The 14,402-nt window shown below is 44.1% G+C and overlaps 1 protein-coding gene across 1 annotated transcript in view; it reads left to right on the forward strand.

The window, feature by feature from the left end:
* Positions 1–14,402, forward strand: part of LOC123990241 (neural-cadherin-like) — a 163,424-nt gene that overhangs the window by 131,135 nt on the left and 17,887 nt on the right. Inside the window, 7 exon segments of the mRNA XM_046290823.1 lie at positions 1,052–1,266; positions 1,831–1,958; positions 2,087–2,214; positions 2,548–2,671; positions 3,411–3,591; positions 3,998–4,167; positions 12,552–12,816. Coding sequence (XP_046146779.1) covers positions 1,052–1,266; positions 1,831–1,958; positions 2,087–2,214; positions 2,548–2,671; positions 3,411–3,591; positions 3,998–4,167; positions 12,552–12,816 — 1,211 coding nt within the window.

A 14,402-nucleotide genomic window follows, 5' to 3' on the forward strand; every position in this document is an offset into this window, starting at 1 on the left:
TTCATTCAGTTAGCAATGGTCCATAGAAGCACTATAAGCTGTAATCAAGGCAAAGGAAGGGAAAGGAGAGGTAATCACAAAGAAATCAGTCAGAGTGCTTCTGCCTGCATAACACACATACATGCACGCGTACACACACACACACACACACACACACACACACACACGCACGCACGCACGCACGCACGCACGCACGCACGCACGCACGCACGCACGCACGCACGCACGCACGCACACACACACACACACACACACACACACACACACACACACACACACACACACACACACACTGTACTGAAAGGGGTGCAAACTATTGTCATTGTAGTGGTACCTTGCAAGGTGCCAAATAATAACTGAAAGCCACGCCCACACTAGCCACCCCTCCAATGACTGGGTACAAAAATTTACCATAATACTAGATGTCCCCTAAAAGGTACCGAACAGTATCATGTGAGATCTAATGTGTACCTCTGAAGGTACATTATGTATATTTAGATCTTTGTGTACCCCAGGGAAAAATACTGTACCCTAACCGTACCCTTTTTTCTGAGAGAGTCCGTACACTACACCATGCAATGGAATCTGCACAGCAGAGTAATGGGACTGAAACAAGGAGAGATTTAGAATCAGTGATACTGTAGGGGACCTAGAAAAGTAGGAATCGTGTTCTTAATCATGCTCGAACAAAGGGATCTGATGTGCTGCTGAGCAGTTGTAAGTAAGAGGATTTCTACAGCCCCTAAACCTATGTTTCGGCTCACAGGCTAAACAATGTTATAAGGATAATAAAATGAATAGAACGATTGAGGGACTTGTGTTTCTATGTAATGCTTTCAATGCAGTATTTAATATGTACTTGATGTGTTTCATGCCTAATGCACAAGTAGCTATTGTATGTAGATGAAAGCCCCGCCTGTCATTTATAAAGATACGTTGCACAGCACTTTACACACAGATATGACAATATAGCCAGCCCCGTCATAATGTTTCAATATGGAAAAATCAGTGTTCATGTTCTTTGGGGTGCTTTCTTTCAATGCCACCACAGATGCCAGTGCCCACCGCAGTACGAGGGTCCTGAGTGCCAGCAGACAGGGCGAAGTTTCCTTGGCAACGGCTATGCCTGGTTTCCTCCCATAAGGCCGTGCTTTGATAGCCATCTCTCCCTGGAGTTCATCACAGGGGCTGAGGATGGGCTGCTGCTCTACAGTGGGCCCCTGGCCACCCTGCTTCCCAGAGACCCAGAGGACTACATGGCCATAGGTAGGGTAATGTGTTACCCACTTAGGATTTGAACCCAGGTCATAGAGATCACGTAAGCCCTCTGAGCTAAAGCCTAGGCATTAACTGGGAGCTAACTCAAGTATTTAGGTCTCAGGCAAAGTTAATCAGCCCTCTAGCGTGGTTTACCAAACCAACTCTGTTACACAAAGGCAAGGATACTGCATCTACCTTCCAGTCCAACCCGAGGTGCATGATTTGAATAACAAATGGAATGTGTGGGATATATCCTGCGTTATTCGGATTAATTAGGTTGCTTAGTCATACAGCCCAGACAGAGACAAAACACTCAAATAGTGTAACCTTGTTAATGGGATCACTTCACTTGTTAATGAAAAGTAGATAATGGTCCGTACCTTTGGGATGTACAGTAAATATACAGTTTCATGTATAAGTATATGTGTATGCATTGACTATTTGACACTGAACAACATTCCTCCAAGAGCATCAGAAGTGCATCCTACACCACAGTTGAACTTTGACCCTTTAAGTCTGTAGGTGGAATGTCATGGTGATGCTGGTACTGATGACCTTTCTTCTCCTCAGAGTTGATTGGTGGAACACCTAGCCTGAAAATCAACCATGGGTCTGGAACCCTGGTCCTGCAGTTGCCGGGAAATGTGGTTGTGTCCGACAAACGCTGGCACCGTCTAGATGTTAGGAGCAACAGTAAAGTAAGCGACCCATTAAATGGCTGTATTCGCATCCTGAAAACACACATTCTTCCATGTTCTTACCTGTGTGTGTATGTTTGCGTGTGTGCAGAGATTGTTACCTTCCTCTTCTTCTCTTGGGTTTTCAGGAAGTGCGTTTCACCCTGGATCGCTGCTCCAGTGCCATTGTCATGGAGACAGAGGGAGTGGACAGCTGGGCCATGACCGAGGACCGCTCTTCTTGTGAAGTCAGAGGAGTCACGCCCAATAGGGACAGGTACTGTCCTGCTCAGAATCCCACCCCTCTGACATCACACCAATCACACCTGCCAGCCAGTCAAGGCATTGCCGATGGCCAAAATAGTTCCTCTGAAAGGCATTACAAGATCTACGAACATCTATCCATCTACCATGTATACTCCAATTCTTGTAGCAGCCACTGTGTCATCCAGTGTTGGTTACAATTAAGATAAGGTACTATACAGATGAGTTGACATGAGTGAGTGGTGTGATTCTGGAAGGATGGTTGGACGAAACAAACAAATGGACAGACAGATGAATGGTTTGAATGGACAAGCATTGACAATGACGTGTCTCCTCTTTTCCACAGGTACCTGAACGGGAGTCAGGTGTTGCAGCTGGGTGGTGTCAACGAAAACATGTCCTATGAGTATCCCCAGCTGCAGCACAAGCACTTCAGTGGATGTCTGCGCAACCTGGTTGTGGATAGTATGGTAAGACACAAAAGTCTAGCGCTCTCCCCTAACACCCCAACAACAACAAGTTTACCTCTAACAACAAGTTTACCTCTAACTCAATCTCGGCTCTGGACATTGCATTTTATTTCTTACATTTTCTCACTCCTTGACCTGTCTAGTTGACTCACTAGGTTTCATTAAGACATGAGCTCAAGAGGAATGTACATTTGAGCTCAAGGCTGAGCTGGGAGTATCTTCTAAATGCTGATGTCTTTCACTCATCATATTCCCCTTCAAATCAAATTGTATTAATCACATGCGCTGAATACAACAGGTGTAGACCTTGCAGTGAAATGCTTACTTACGAGCCCCTAACCAACAACTCAGTTTTAAAAAACAACATACATTTAAAAAAGGCAGGTTCTCTTAGTACCTTAATGTCAGACAGGTGATATGTACTAGCGGGATGTATTCTCCTTCGTTATTTCTCTCCTTTATGCCTATGACCTTCTCTCATCTTTACTTTATGCTTTAGAAAGGATTGTATTGTGCATTATTGAGGTTATACTGAAAACCTCATGCCATCTCTCTCTCTCTCTCTCTCCCTTATTCATTTCTCTCTTGCCCTCATTTTTTTACTTTCTTTTTATTTCTTCCTCTCTCTTCTCTCTCTCCCCCACATCTCTCTTTCTCCCTCTCTCTCTCTCCCACTCACCCTCCATCTCTCGCTCCCTCATTCCTTCACCCCCCTGTCTCTCTTCCCTCTCTGCTCCAGCTCTATGACCTTGGTTATCCCTCAGAGTCCTCCAGCAGTGCCCCAGGCTGCTCTCTGACTGATGGGAACTGTGTAAACATGGGTGTACCAGCCTGTGGCGCCAGGGGGCGCTGTAACGGGCAGTGGGACTCCTTCCGCTGCCAGTGTGGGCCCGGTTACGCAGGGATCCACTGTGAAGACGGTGCGTTCTTAGAGAACATACAGTCGGGTTAGGACAAGTGTTGTCTGTGGGTATCAAAGGGTGTAGAGTGGACTGTATTTCATAGTAGAATCCTAATATGGGAGGTCATTTTTCCCCCCAACACGATCAAAATGCACTGGCTTTGAATTATAGGTTTAACCTATAATAAGATTCAAGATTCAACTTCTTTTTTATTGCTCTTGTTGAATGGAAATTTGTCTTAAGGCTTTAAATGCATGGCTCACACAATTTAACTGTGTTTGGCTTCTGTCACATATGTGAATTGTCTTTAATTGGCTACTGAGTCCACACAGTAGACGGTACAGTATAAATAATACATCATGAATAATATACTGGAGTTGAAGCCCTCATGGCAGCTCTATGATTTTCTCTCTTCGACTGACAGAAGTTCCAGAGTTCTCCTTCGATGGGAGGAGGAGCCATGTCCAGTACCAGGTGGGCTGGTCTCTCCCGGCCCGTCACACCAGCGTGCAGCTCCAGGTGCGAACCCACGTCCCCAGCGGTGTCCTCCTCAGTCTCCTCTCCCAGGAGCAGAATGAATACTTGCGTCTCGAGGTGAGTCATCGACACTCTGCCTGCAGAGAGGCACTTTAATTGGCTCCTGCTGTAGCCTGCTCCTCAACGTTGTTATTACGTTGCCTGAATGACTGTCATGATGGCTCGACATTTTCGACAATGATGGAGTGAGTAATGGCGGGCTTGGAAGACAGGAATTGGGTACTGAGTGGGCCTCTGAGTGACTGAGTTCTGTATGTGTGTTCGGAGGGTACTTGTATTGCCTTTGGGTTGTTTTGAGATGCGCCTATGGAACATCGCAGCACAGCATTCAGGATTATTTTATTGTCTGTCTAGTTTTAAGCACATCCTTCCGTATTAGGGTCTAGGGAAGTGGGTAGCTGTTATTAGTTGGATGTAAGAGCTTTCCTAAGTGGAAAGGTCCAATTCTGTATTTTCTTCTTCAAGCTCTTATAGGGGACTTTTTCAGCGTATTGCTAGACTTGTGCACCCAATTTGAACTGGAAAATATGAAGTGGCATATACAATCAACCTAGCTTACCTATAGTGTTTTCTACTTCACAAGGCTCTTCTCTGTCTGGCTTAACCAGGAAAATAGAGCACAATTTCTGAGTGTGAATACCATTTCTGAGTGTGAATACCATTTCTGTGGAAATATGATGTTAGGGTTAAAGGAGCCTCTGGCCTCTTTGAGTGACAGTGTGTCCACAGCACCAGGTAGAAGACTGCTCGGCTAGCATCTGTCACTCAAGAACACCTACCCACACAGGTCAGCTGTTTCCACTTTCATCCTACTGTAGCTTCCTCGTGACAAACCAGGTTGACAGAGCAAGTGTCAGAGAGAGCACCAGCATGCAGTCGCACTTCTATAGCCCCCGTCTGAGTGTCTGAGTCAGTGAAGTAGCAACCCCCCTCTAGCCTTTTCTCCCCACCAGCCCCATACATACCAGCACAAAGAAACTGAGGAACGGATTGGGGCTCTGTATGATCTCAGCAGCAAATGTAAGTAGGTTATATAAGGTACCTCTGTGAACAATCTTTCAGAATGGAGTCAGCGAGCTGTATAAAACGCTCGTTTTTTTTGTCCGAAAGCAAGCTACTCTGTCTGAAGCTGTCTCAGACCCCCCCAAGAGACACTTGAGTGTGGATCCAGACAACAAGTCTCTCAGAACCTCAGCATCTCTTGTTTGCTCTGATGGGTAGGAAGGGATGGAGAGGGAGGAGGGAGCGCATGGGAGGAGGGAGCGAATGAATAACAAGACATTCACAAGGTTACTGGGGGCTGCTGCATAAAAGCCTCGGAAACCTTTTTCACCTCTTGTTTTGTATTTCACCTTTATTTCACCAGGTAGGCCAGTCCAGAACAAGTTCTCATTTGCAACTGCGACCTGGCCAAGATAAAGCAAAGAAGTGCGACACAAACACAGAGTTACACATGGGATAAACGTACAGTCAATAACACAATAGACAAATCTATATATAGTGTGTGCAAGTGTCGTAAGATTAGGGAGGTAAGGCAATAAATAGGCCGTAGTGGCGAAATAATGACAATTTAGCGTTAACACTTGAGTGATAGATGTGCAGATGATGATGTGCAAGTAGAAATACTGGGGTGGAAAAGAGCAAAAATAAATAACAGTATGGGGATGAAGTAGTTGGGTGGTGTCATTTACTATCATTAAATGAAGACTTTTAGTTTTTATCAAAGATTCTCTGTAATTAGTATTACGTGATTAAACTGATTAATCATGTAACTGTAATTAACTAGGAAGTTGGGGCACCAAGGAAAATATTCAGATTACAAAGTTACCTAATATAACTTTTCAGATATTTTATATCTGATCAATTAGTCTTCGAATTAATGAATTATTTACTTTACCTCACGTTAGTCTCATTCCAAACGTCGTAAATTGTTGGTTATCTGCACAAACCCAGTCTTCACTATGAGTCATCCATACATCAATTGTCTTAAATAATGTATTTACTAACTAAGTAATTCACAGAAATGCATAAACAAACAAACAATGTAAAAATGGCAACAAGAAATGATAGGGGAATGTGCCCTAGTGGGCTAAACCGGCATGGCGGCTTGTTGTACAAAAGGGAAGTGGGGCTTGACTGAGAAGACAATGCACAGTTGATAATTATAACAATTGAAATGCTAATCCTTTGCACATGAACGCTCACTCATTCAGGAACAACTGCAATCAATATATATATTTACACTAGGTGTGTCGTCGGGATCTCTGCTGAAAAGTTAGTTTCTGTTGGAGAGTTTCCGTCCTCTCTCTCTCTCTCTCTCTGTCGTGGGTAGTTCAGAGTGACATTCATTCATGTTGTTGTAGAATGGATGTTTCGGCAGTTGTCGTTCTTCACGTTCAATGATACTGAATTCCAAGCTGCAGACTAGTAATTAATATCAAAGACTTGTTCTTATGCAGTCGGCATCGATAGTCTAAGAGTTTAACCACATGGTATGGTTAAAAGATTCAGAAATGGTCTGCAACCTTTGTCCTCTCGTAATGGAGAAAAACATGGTCTGTTGAGAATTTCTCAAAGTTGGGGTTTTATTCAGGAGTTGCAGAAAAGGGCCTGTCCCAGTATGCCTAACCCTAACTGGGCTCATGGGCGGTCCTCTGATTTAGTTAAACTCAAAAGGGAATTGGAGTTTCCTTCATTAAACAGTTCAAAATCACATTACACAATTTTACAAACAGTATCATCCTCACTCATTCATCTTATACAACAATTAGATGTAAACCTCATATCTGAGGCTATTATATAAACAGCATTATGGTAATGTGGCCGCACCGTCTCCCGTGAGTTTTACCAAGTTGTAACAAACGGACCAGTTCATAGCTGGATTCTTCACTGATCTTTTATACCTTCTCCGGAACATAAATGTTGTTCGGACCTCAAGTTCTGTGAGGTGGAAGAAATTCCTTTGTTCTCTATGAAACTTCACTCTGTTTCTATACTGTGGCCATGAGGAGACCATCTCTTCCAGGAATTTACCACCTCTCTCATCACAGTAGCCTAGTTGTAGGAGGCAGGGAGAGGGGGATGGGGCTTGCTGGACCCAAAGAGGACAACGTCATGACACTGGGCTATTTACAGATGGGCTGTGTTCAGGCGCAGTGATCGGTAAGCTGCTCTGACAGCTGATGCTTAAAGTTAGTGAGGGAGATATGGCTCCAGCTTCAGTGATATTTGCAATTCGTTCTAGTCATTGGCAGCAGAGAACTAGAAGGAGAGGTGGCCGAAGGCAATTGGCTTTGGGGGTGACCAGTGAAATATACCTGCTGGAGCGTGTGCTACGGGTGGGTGTTGCTATGGTGACCAGTGAGCTGAGATAAGGCGAGGCTTTACCTAACGAAGACTTATAGATGACCTGGAGCCAGTGGGTTTGGCGACGAATATGAAGCGAGGGCCAGCCAACGATAGCATATACTACGCAGTGGTATGTAGTATATGGGGCTTTGGTGACAAAACGGACGGCACTGTGATGGACTACATCCAATTTGCTGAGTAGAGTGTTGGAGGCTATTTTGTAAATGACATCGCCAAAGTCAAGGTTTTGTAGGATAGTCAGTTTTACGAGGGTATGTTTGGCAGCATGAGTGAAGGAGGCTTTGTTGCAAAATAGGAAGCCGATTCTAGATTTTATTTTGGCTTGGATATGATTAATGTGAGTCTGGAAGGAGAGTTTACAGTCTAACCAGACACCTAGGTATTTGTAGTTGTCCACATATTCTAAGTCAGAACCATCCAGAGTTGTGATGCTGGTCAGGCGGGCGGGTGCGGGCGATTGGTTAAAGAGCATGCATTTACTAGCATTTAAGAGCAGTTGGAGGCCACAGAAGGAGTGTTGTATGCCATTGAAGCTTGTCTGGAGTTTTGTTAATACAGTGTCCAAAGAAGGGCCAGAAGTATACAGAATGGGGTCTGCGTAGAGGTGGATCAGAGAATCACCATCAGCAAGAGTGACATTGATGTATTCAGAGAAAAGAGTCGACCCGAGAATTGAACCCTGTGGCACCCCCATAGAGACTTCCAGAGTTCCGGACAACAGGCCCTCCAATTTGACACACTGAACTCTGAGAAGTAGTTAGTGAACCAGGCGAGGCAGTCATTTGAGAAACCAAGATATAGGTCTGTAACAGTTTGGGTCTAGAGTGTCTCCCCCCGTCGAAGATGGGATGACCACGGCAGCTTTCCAATCTTTAGGGATCTCAGACGATACGAAAGAGAGGTTGAACAGGCTAGTAATAGCGGTTGCAACAATTGCGGGGGGGGGGGGGGGGGGGTCTTGGGCAAGTTGCTGTGGGGCGGGGTTGCAGTGCTGTTGGCCGGGGTAGGGGTAGCCAGTTGGAAGGCATGGCCAGCCATAGAAAAATGCTTATTGAAATTCACGATTATCATAGATTTATCGGTGATAACAGTGTTTCTTAGCCTCAGTGCAGTGGGAAGCTGGGAGGAGGTGCTCTTATTCTCCATGGACTTTACAGTGTCCCATAACTTTTTTGAATTTGTGCTACAGGATGCAAATTTCTGTTTGAAAAAGCTAGGCTTTGCTTTCCTAACTGACTGTGTATTTTGGTTCATAACTTCCCTGAAAAGTTGCATATCGCGGGGGCTATTCGATGCGAATGCAGTACGCCACAGGATGTTTTTGTGCTGGTCAAGGGCAGTCAGTTCACTCCAAACTTAAGGGCTATATCTGTTCTTAGTTCTACATTTTTTGAATTGGGCATGCTTATTTAATTAAGATGGCGAGGAAAGCACTTTGAAAGAATAACCAGACATCCTCTACTGACGGGATGAGGTCAATATCCTTCCAGGATACCCGGGCCAGGTCGATTAGAAAGGCCTGCTCGCTGAAGTGTTTTAGGGAGCGTTTGACAGTAATGATGGGTGGTCATTTGACCATGGACCCATTACGGATGCAGGCAATGAGACAGTGATCACTGAGATCCTGGTTGTAGACAGCAGAGGTGTATTTAGAGGGCAGGTTGGTCAGGATGATATCAATGAAGGTGCCTGTGTTTTCGGATTTAGGGTTGTATCTGGTTGTACCTTGTACCTAAGCATCTAGCTTAGATTGTAGGTTGGCCGGGGTGATAAGCATATCCCAGTTTAGGTCACCTAAGAGTACGAAATCTGAAGATAGATGGGGGCCAATCAATTCACATATGGTGTCCAGGGCACAGCTGGGGGCTGAGGGGGGTCTATAAAAAGCGGCAACAGTGAGAGACTTATTTCTGGAAAGGTGTATTTTTAAAGGTAGAAGCTCAAACTGTTTGGGCACAGACCTGGATAGCATGACAGAACTCTGCAGACTATTCCTGCAGTAGATTGCAACTCCGCCCCCTTTGGCAGTTCTATCTTGGCATAAAATGTTCTAGATGGGGATGGAAATTTCAGAATTTTTGGTGGCCTTCCTAAGCCAGGGTTCAGACACGGCTAGGACATCAGGGTTGGCAGAGTGTGCTAAAGCAGTGAATGAAACAAACTTAGGGAGGAGGCTTCTGATATTAACATGCATGACACCAAGCCTTTTACGGTTATAGAAGTCAACAATTGACAGTGCCTGGGGAATAGGTGTGGTACTGGGGGCTACAGGGCCTGGATTAACCTCTACATCACCAGAGGAACAGAGGAGGAGTAGGATAAGGGTACGGCTAAAGGCTATACGAGCTGGTTGTCTAGTGCGTTGGAAACAGAGAGTAAAATGAGCAGATTTCTGGGCGTGGTAGAATAGATTCAGGGCATAATGTACAGACAAGGGTATGGTAGGATGTGAGTACAGTGGAGGTAAACCTAGGTGTTGAGTGACGATGAGAGAGGTTTCGTCTCTGGAGGCACCAGTTAAGCCAGGTGAGGTCTCCGCATGTGTGTGGGGTGGGACAAAAGAGCTACCTAAGGTATTTTGAGCAGGACTGAGGGCTCTACAGTGGAATAAAACAATAAGAACTAGCCAAGACAGCAGTAGAAAAGGCATATTGACATTAGAGAGAGGCATAAAGCAATCACATGTGTTGATATGGAGAGCTAAGACAACAACGGGTAAATGGCGATGAATGGGCAGAGCGGGTCAGTTAGGTACACACAGGACCTGAGTTTGAAGCTGGGGTCAACAGATAAACAACATGAGGTACCTTGTTATTGAAACAGTCCAGGGGGCATCAGCTGTGTAGCCTAGTGATCATAGGGTCCAAAGAGCAGTAATAGGTGAGTCAAGGAGCCATATTCAATGACAAAAACATGTTATCTTTATGTTCACATAATGAGACCCGTGAAAGTGTTTTCCAACCCATTATTCTGTTGAGTGTTAGCAAAAAGGTGGAAATGAATGCTTATATGAAGTGTTTTAAAATTAAAATAGAAAAAGGTTTACTTGTGAAAACAATGACAGTTTTTACTTTGTAGTGAAGTGTTTGTACTTCTAAGCGATGCTGAAAATGTATTGCTGGAGGTTTTATGGCCGGATTCTGTATAACGTTGGGATTAATTGGGCTCATTGTCATATGGTTGCCTAGGCTGTGTGGACTGCAAGCAATTAGATGCATTGTTGGGAGCCTATATATCTGCTGTCAAGAGGGGGGGGGTGGAAGGGGCTTGATAGATAGTTAATCGGTTCGTAGTGTGGCAGGGGGAATAGAATGTTGGCATTATCCTCTTATGACCATGCTGAGGGAGCAATAGTTCAAAAAACAATCTGGGCTGTCATGCTGCATACATTAAAACACAGTATTTAATTATCACAGCACCACGGTTTCCAATTAAGCGATGGACACACAAGTACAAGCTGCAGTTATAGCAGGCAGCAGCCTCTCCCAGCCCCATCTCCAGCCCAGAATGTTTGTTCAGCCTTAGCTGCTGTGGATAATTGTTGTCTGTGAAATTCTCCTTATAGATTGTTATTGCAGGGGGCAGTATTGAGTAGGTGCCCAGAGTAAACTGTCTGCTACTCAGGCCCAGTATATGCATAGTATTAGTAGATTTGGATAGAAAACACTCTGAAGTTTGTAAAACTGTTTGAATGATGTCTGTGGGTATTACAGAACTCATATGGCAGGCAAAAACCTGAGAAAATATCCAACCAGGAAGTGGGAAATCTGAGGTTTGTAGTTTTTCAACTAATTCCCTATCGAATACACAGTGTCTATGGGGTCAAATTGCACTTCCTAAGGCTTCCACTAGATGTCAACAGTCTTTAGAACCTTGTTTGATGCTTCTACTGTGAGGTGGGGGCGAATGAGAGGGGAATGAGTCAGAGGTCTGCCAGAGAGCCACAAGCTGGCCACGCCATTGCATTTCTGAAGACAAAGGAAATCTCCGGTTGGAACATTATTGAAGATTTATGTTAAAATCATCCTAAAGATTGATTCTATACATCGTTTGACATGTTTCTACGGACTGTAACGCAAGCACCTAGTGATTGCGCGTCATGGATTTGGATTACTGGGCTTAACGCGTGAACAAAAAGGAAGTATTTGGACATAAATGATGGACATTATCGAACAAAACAAACATTTATTGTGGAACTGGGATTCCTGGGAGTGCATTCTGATGAAGATCATCAAAAGTAAGTGAATATTTATAATGCTATTTCTTACTTCTGTTGACTACACAACATGGCGGATATCTGTTTGGGTTGTTTTGGCCTCTGAGCGCTGTACTCAGATTATAGCATCGTGTGCTTTTTCGAAATCTGACACAGCAGTTGCATTAAGGAGAAGTGTATCTATAATTCCGTGCATAATTGTTGTATCTTTAATCAATGTTTATTATGAGTATTTCTGTATATTGATGTGGCTCTCTGCAAAATCCCTGGATGTTTTGGAACTACTGAATGTAATGCGCCAATGTATACTGAGATTTTTTTATATAAATATGAACTTTATCGAACAAAACATACATGTATTGTGAAACATGAAGACCTTTGAGTGTCGTCTGATGAAGATCATCAAAGGTAAGTGATTCATTTATCTCTATTTCTTATTTTTGTGACTCCTCTCTTTGGCTAGAAAAATGGCTGTGTTTTTCTGTGACTTGGCTCTGACCTAATATAATAGTTTGATTTGCTTTCGTCGTAAAGCCTTTAGAAATTGGACACTGTGGTGGGATTAACAAGAAGTGTATCTATAAAATGGTGTAAAATACTTGTATGTTTGAGGATTTTTAATTATGGGATTTCTGTTTTTTTTTATTTGGCGCCCTGCACTTTCACTGGCTGTTGTCATATCGATCCCATTAGCGGGATCTCAGCGGTTTCAAGTAATGTTCGTGTCAGTTTTGTAAAGTTTAAATATTAAATACAATGATCTTAATTGAACGTTTGACATTTTAATGGTGCGATCTGTGATTTTTACAGCGATTTTGATTCATTTTAATTGATTGATATGCACTGTATATTTCAGGTGTTTCAGGGGCTACTGGCTGTCTTTTACAACCTGGGTGACAGACTCTACAACCTCACCCTGCCCTTCCAGCGCCTTGACAACGGAGAATGGCACGAGGTGGAGCTGGATCGACATGGCAAAGAGTTCACCCTTCGATTGGATGGTGGCGGCGGGAGGCAAGAGGTCACAGCCGCTCCTGGGCAGAGTCAGGAGATAGTCATCGATCAAACAGTGGTGATGCTGGGAAACTCATTCCCTTCAGGAAACAACCACAGCTTCCTAGGTATGGTGCTGGTACTGCCATCTGGTACTGCCCCCTGGTACTGACCACTAATATTATCCGCCTAACTTCCCACTAGTTGTTACTGCCAGAGGATCACGAGGGAAGATAAATGATTGGACGAAAGTGGTATAAAATCATGTATTACCTGTATGTGATTGGCAACACAAGACTGATGCACCATTGTGTTTCACACTTCTAAATCACTCTAATGATCTAATGATCTAATGATTCATTAGCTACCACCGCCTTCCTATCTCAAATGGTTTTAGATCTAGACTCTGAGGAGGAAGGCTATGGATTTGGGAGGCAGATGAAGTGTGAAGGACTTGATTCAGGAGCAGGAATGAGTCTGTATATATGATTCAGGAGCAGGGAGGTGTCTGTATAAATGATTCAGCAGCAGGGAGGTGTCTGTATAAATGATTCAGCAGCAGGGAGGTGTCTGTATAAATGATTCAGGAGCAGGGAGGTGTCTGTATAAATGATTCAGAAGCAGGGAGGTGTCTGTATAAATGATTCGGGAGCAGGGAGGTGTCTGTATAAATGATTCAGGAGCAGGGAGGTGTCAGTATAAATGATTCAGGAGCAGGGAGGTGTCTGTATAAATGATTCAGCAGCAGGGAGGTGTCTGTATATATGATTCAGGAGCAGGGAGGTGTCTGTATAAATGATTCAGGAGCAGGGAGGTGTCTGTATAAATGATTCAGGAGCAGGGAGGTGTCTGTATAAATGATTCAGCAGCAGGGAGGTGTCTGTATAAATGATTCAGGGGCAGGGAGGTGTCAGTATAAATGATTCAGGAGCAGGGAGGTGTCTGTATAAATGATTCAGAAGCAGGGAGGTGTCTGTATAAATGATTCGGGAGCAGGGATGTGTCATTATAAATTATTCAGGAGCAGGGAGATGTCTGTATAAATGATTCAGCAGCAGGGAGGTGTCTGTATAAATGATTCAGGGGCAGGGAGGTGTCAGTATAAATGATTCAGGAGCAGGGAGGTGTCTGTATAAATGATTCAGGAGCAGGGAGGTGTCTGTATAAATGATTCAGCAGCAGGGAGGTGTCTGTATAAATGATTCAGGGGCAGGGAGGTGTCAGTATAAATGATTCAGGAGCAGGGAGGTGTCTGTATAAATGATTCAGAAGCAGGGAGGTGTCTGTATAAATGATTCGGGAGCAGGGATGTGTCATTATAAATTATTCAGGAGCAGGGAGGTGTCTGTATAAATGATTCAGGGGCAGGGAGGTGTCAGTATAAATGATTCAGGAGCAGGGAGGTGTCTGTATAAATGATTCAGGAGCAGGGAGGTGTCAGTATAAATGATGTGTTACACATCCTTCCCAGAGGATGGCGAGACAACCAAACAAAGTAAATATCCTCTGAAACAAAGGGCTGCACTGACAGCTAAGCCCTGGGCTATATGTGTGTGTGTGTGTGTGTGTGTGTGTGTGTGTGTGTGTGTGTGTGTGTGTGTGTGTGTGTGTGTGTGTGTGTGTGTGTGTGTGTGTGTGTGTGTGTGTGTGTGTGTGTGTGTGTGTGTGTGTGTGTGTGTGTGTGTGTGTGTGTGTGTGTGTGTGTTTCCATCAC

This window comes from Oncorhynchus gorbuscha, linkage group LG02 (genome assembly GCF_021184085.1).
Source record: "Oncorhynchus gorbuscha isolate QuinsamMale2020 ecotype Even-year linkage group LG02, OgorEven_v1.0, whole genome shotgun sequence".
Lineage (NCBI taxonomy): Eukaryota > Metazoa > Chordata > Actinopteri > Salmoniformes > Salmonidae > Oncorhynchus > Oncorhynchus gorbuscha.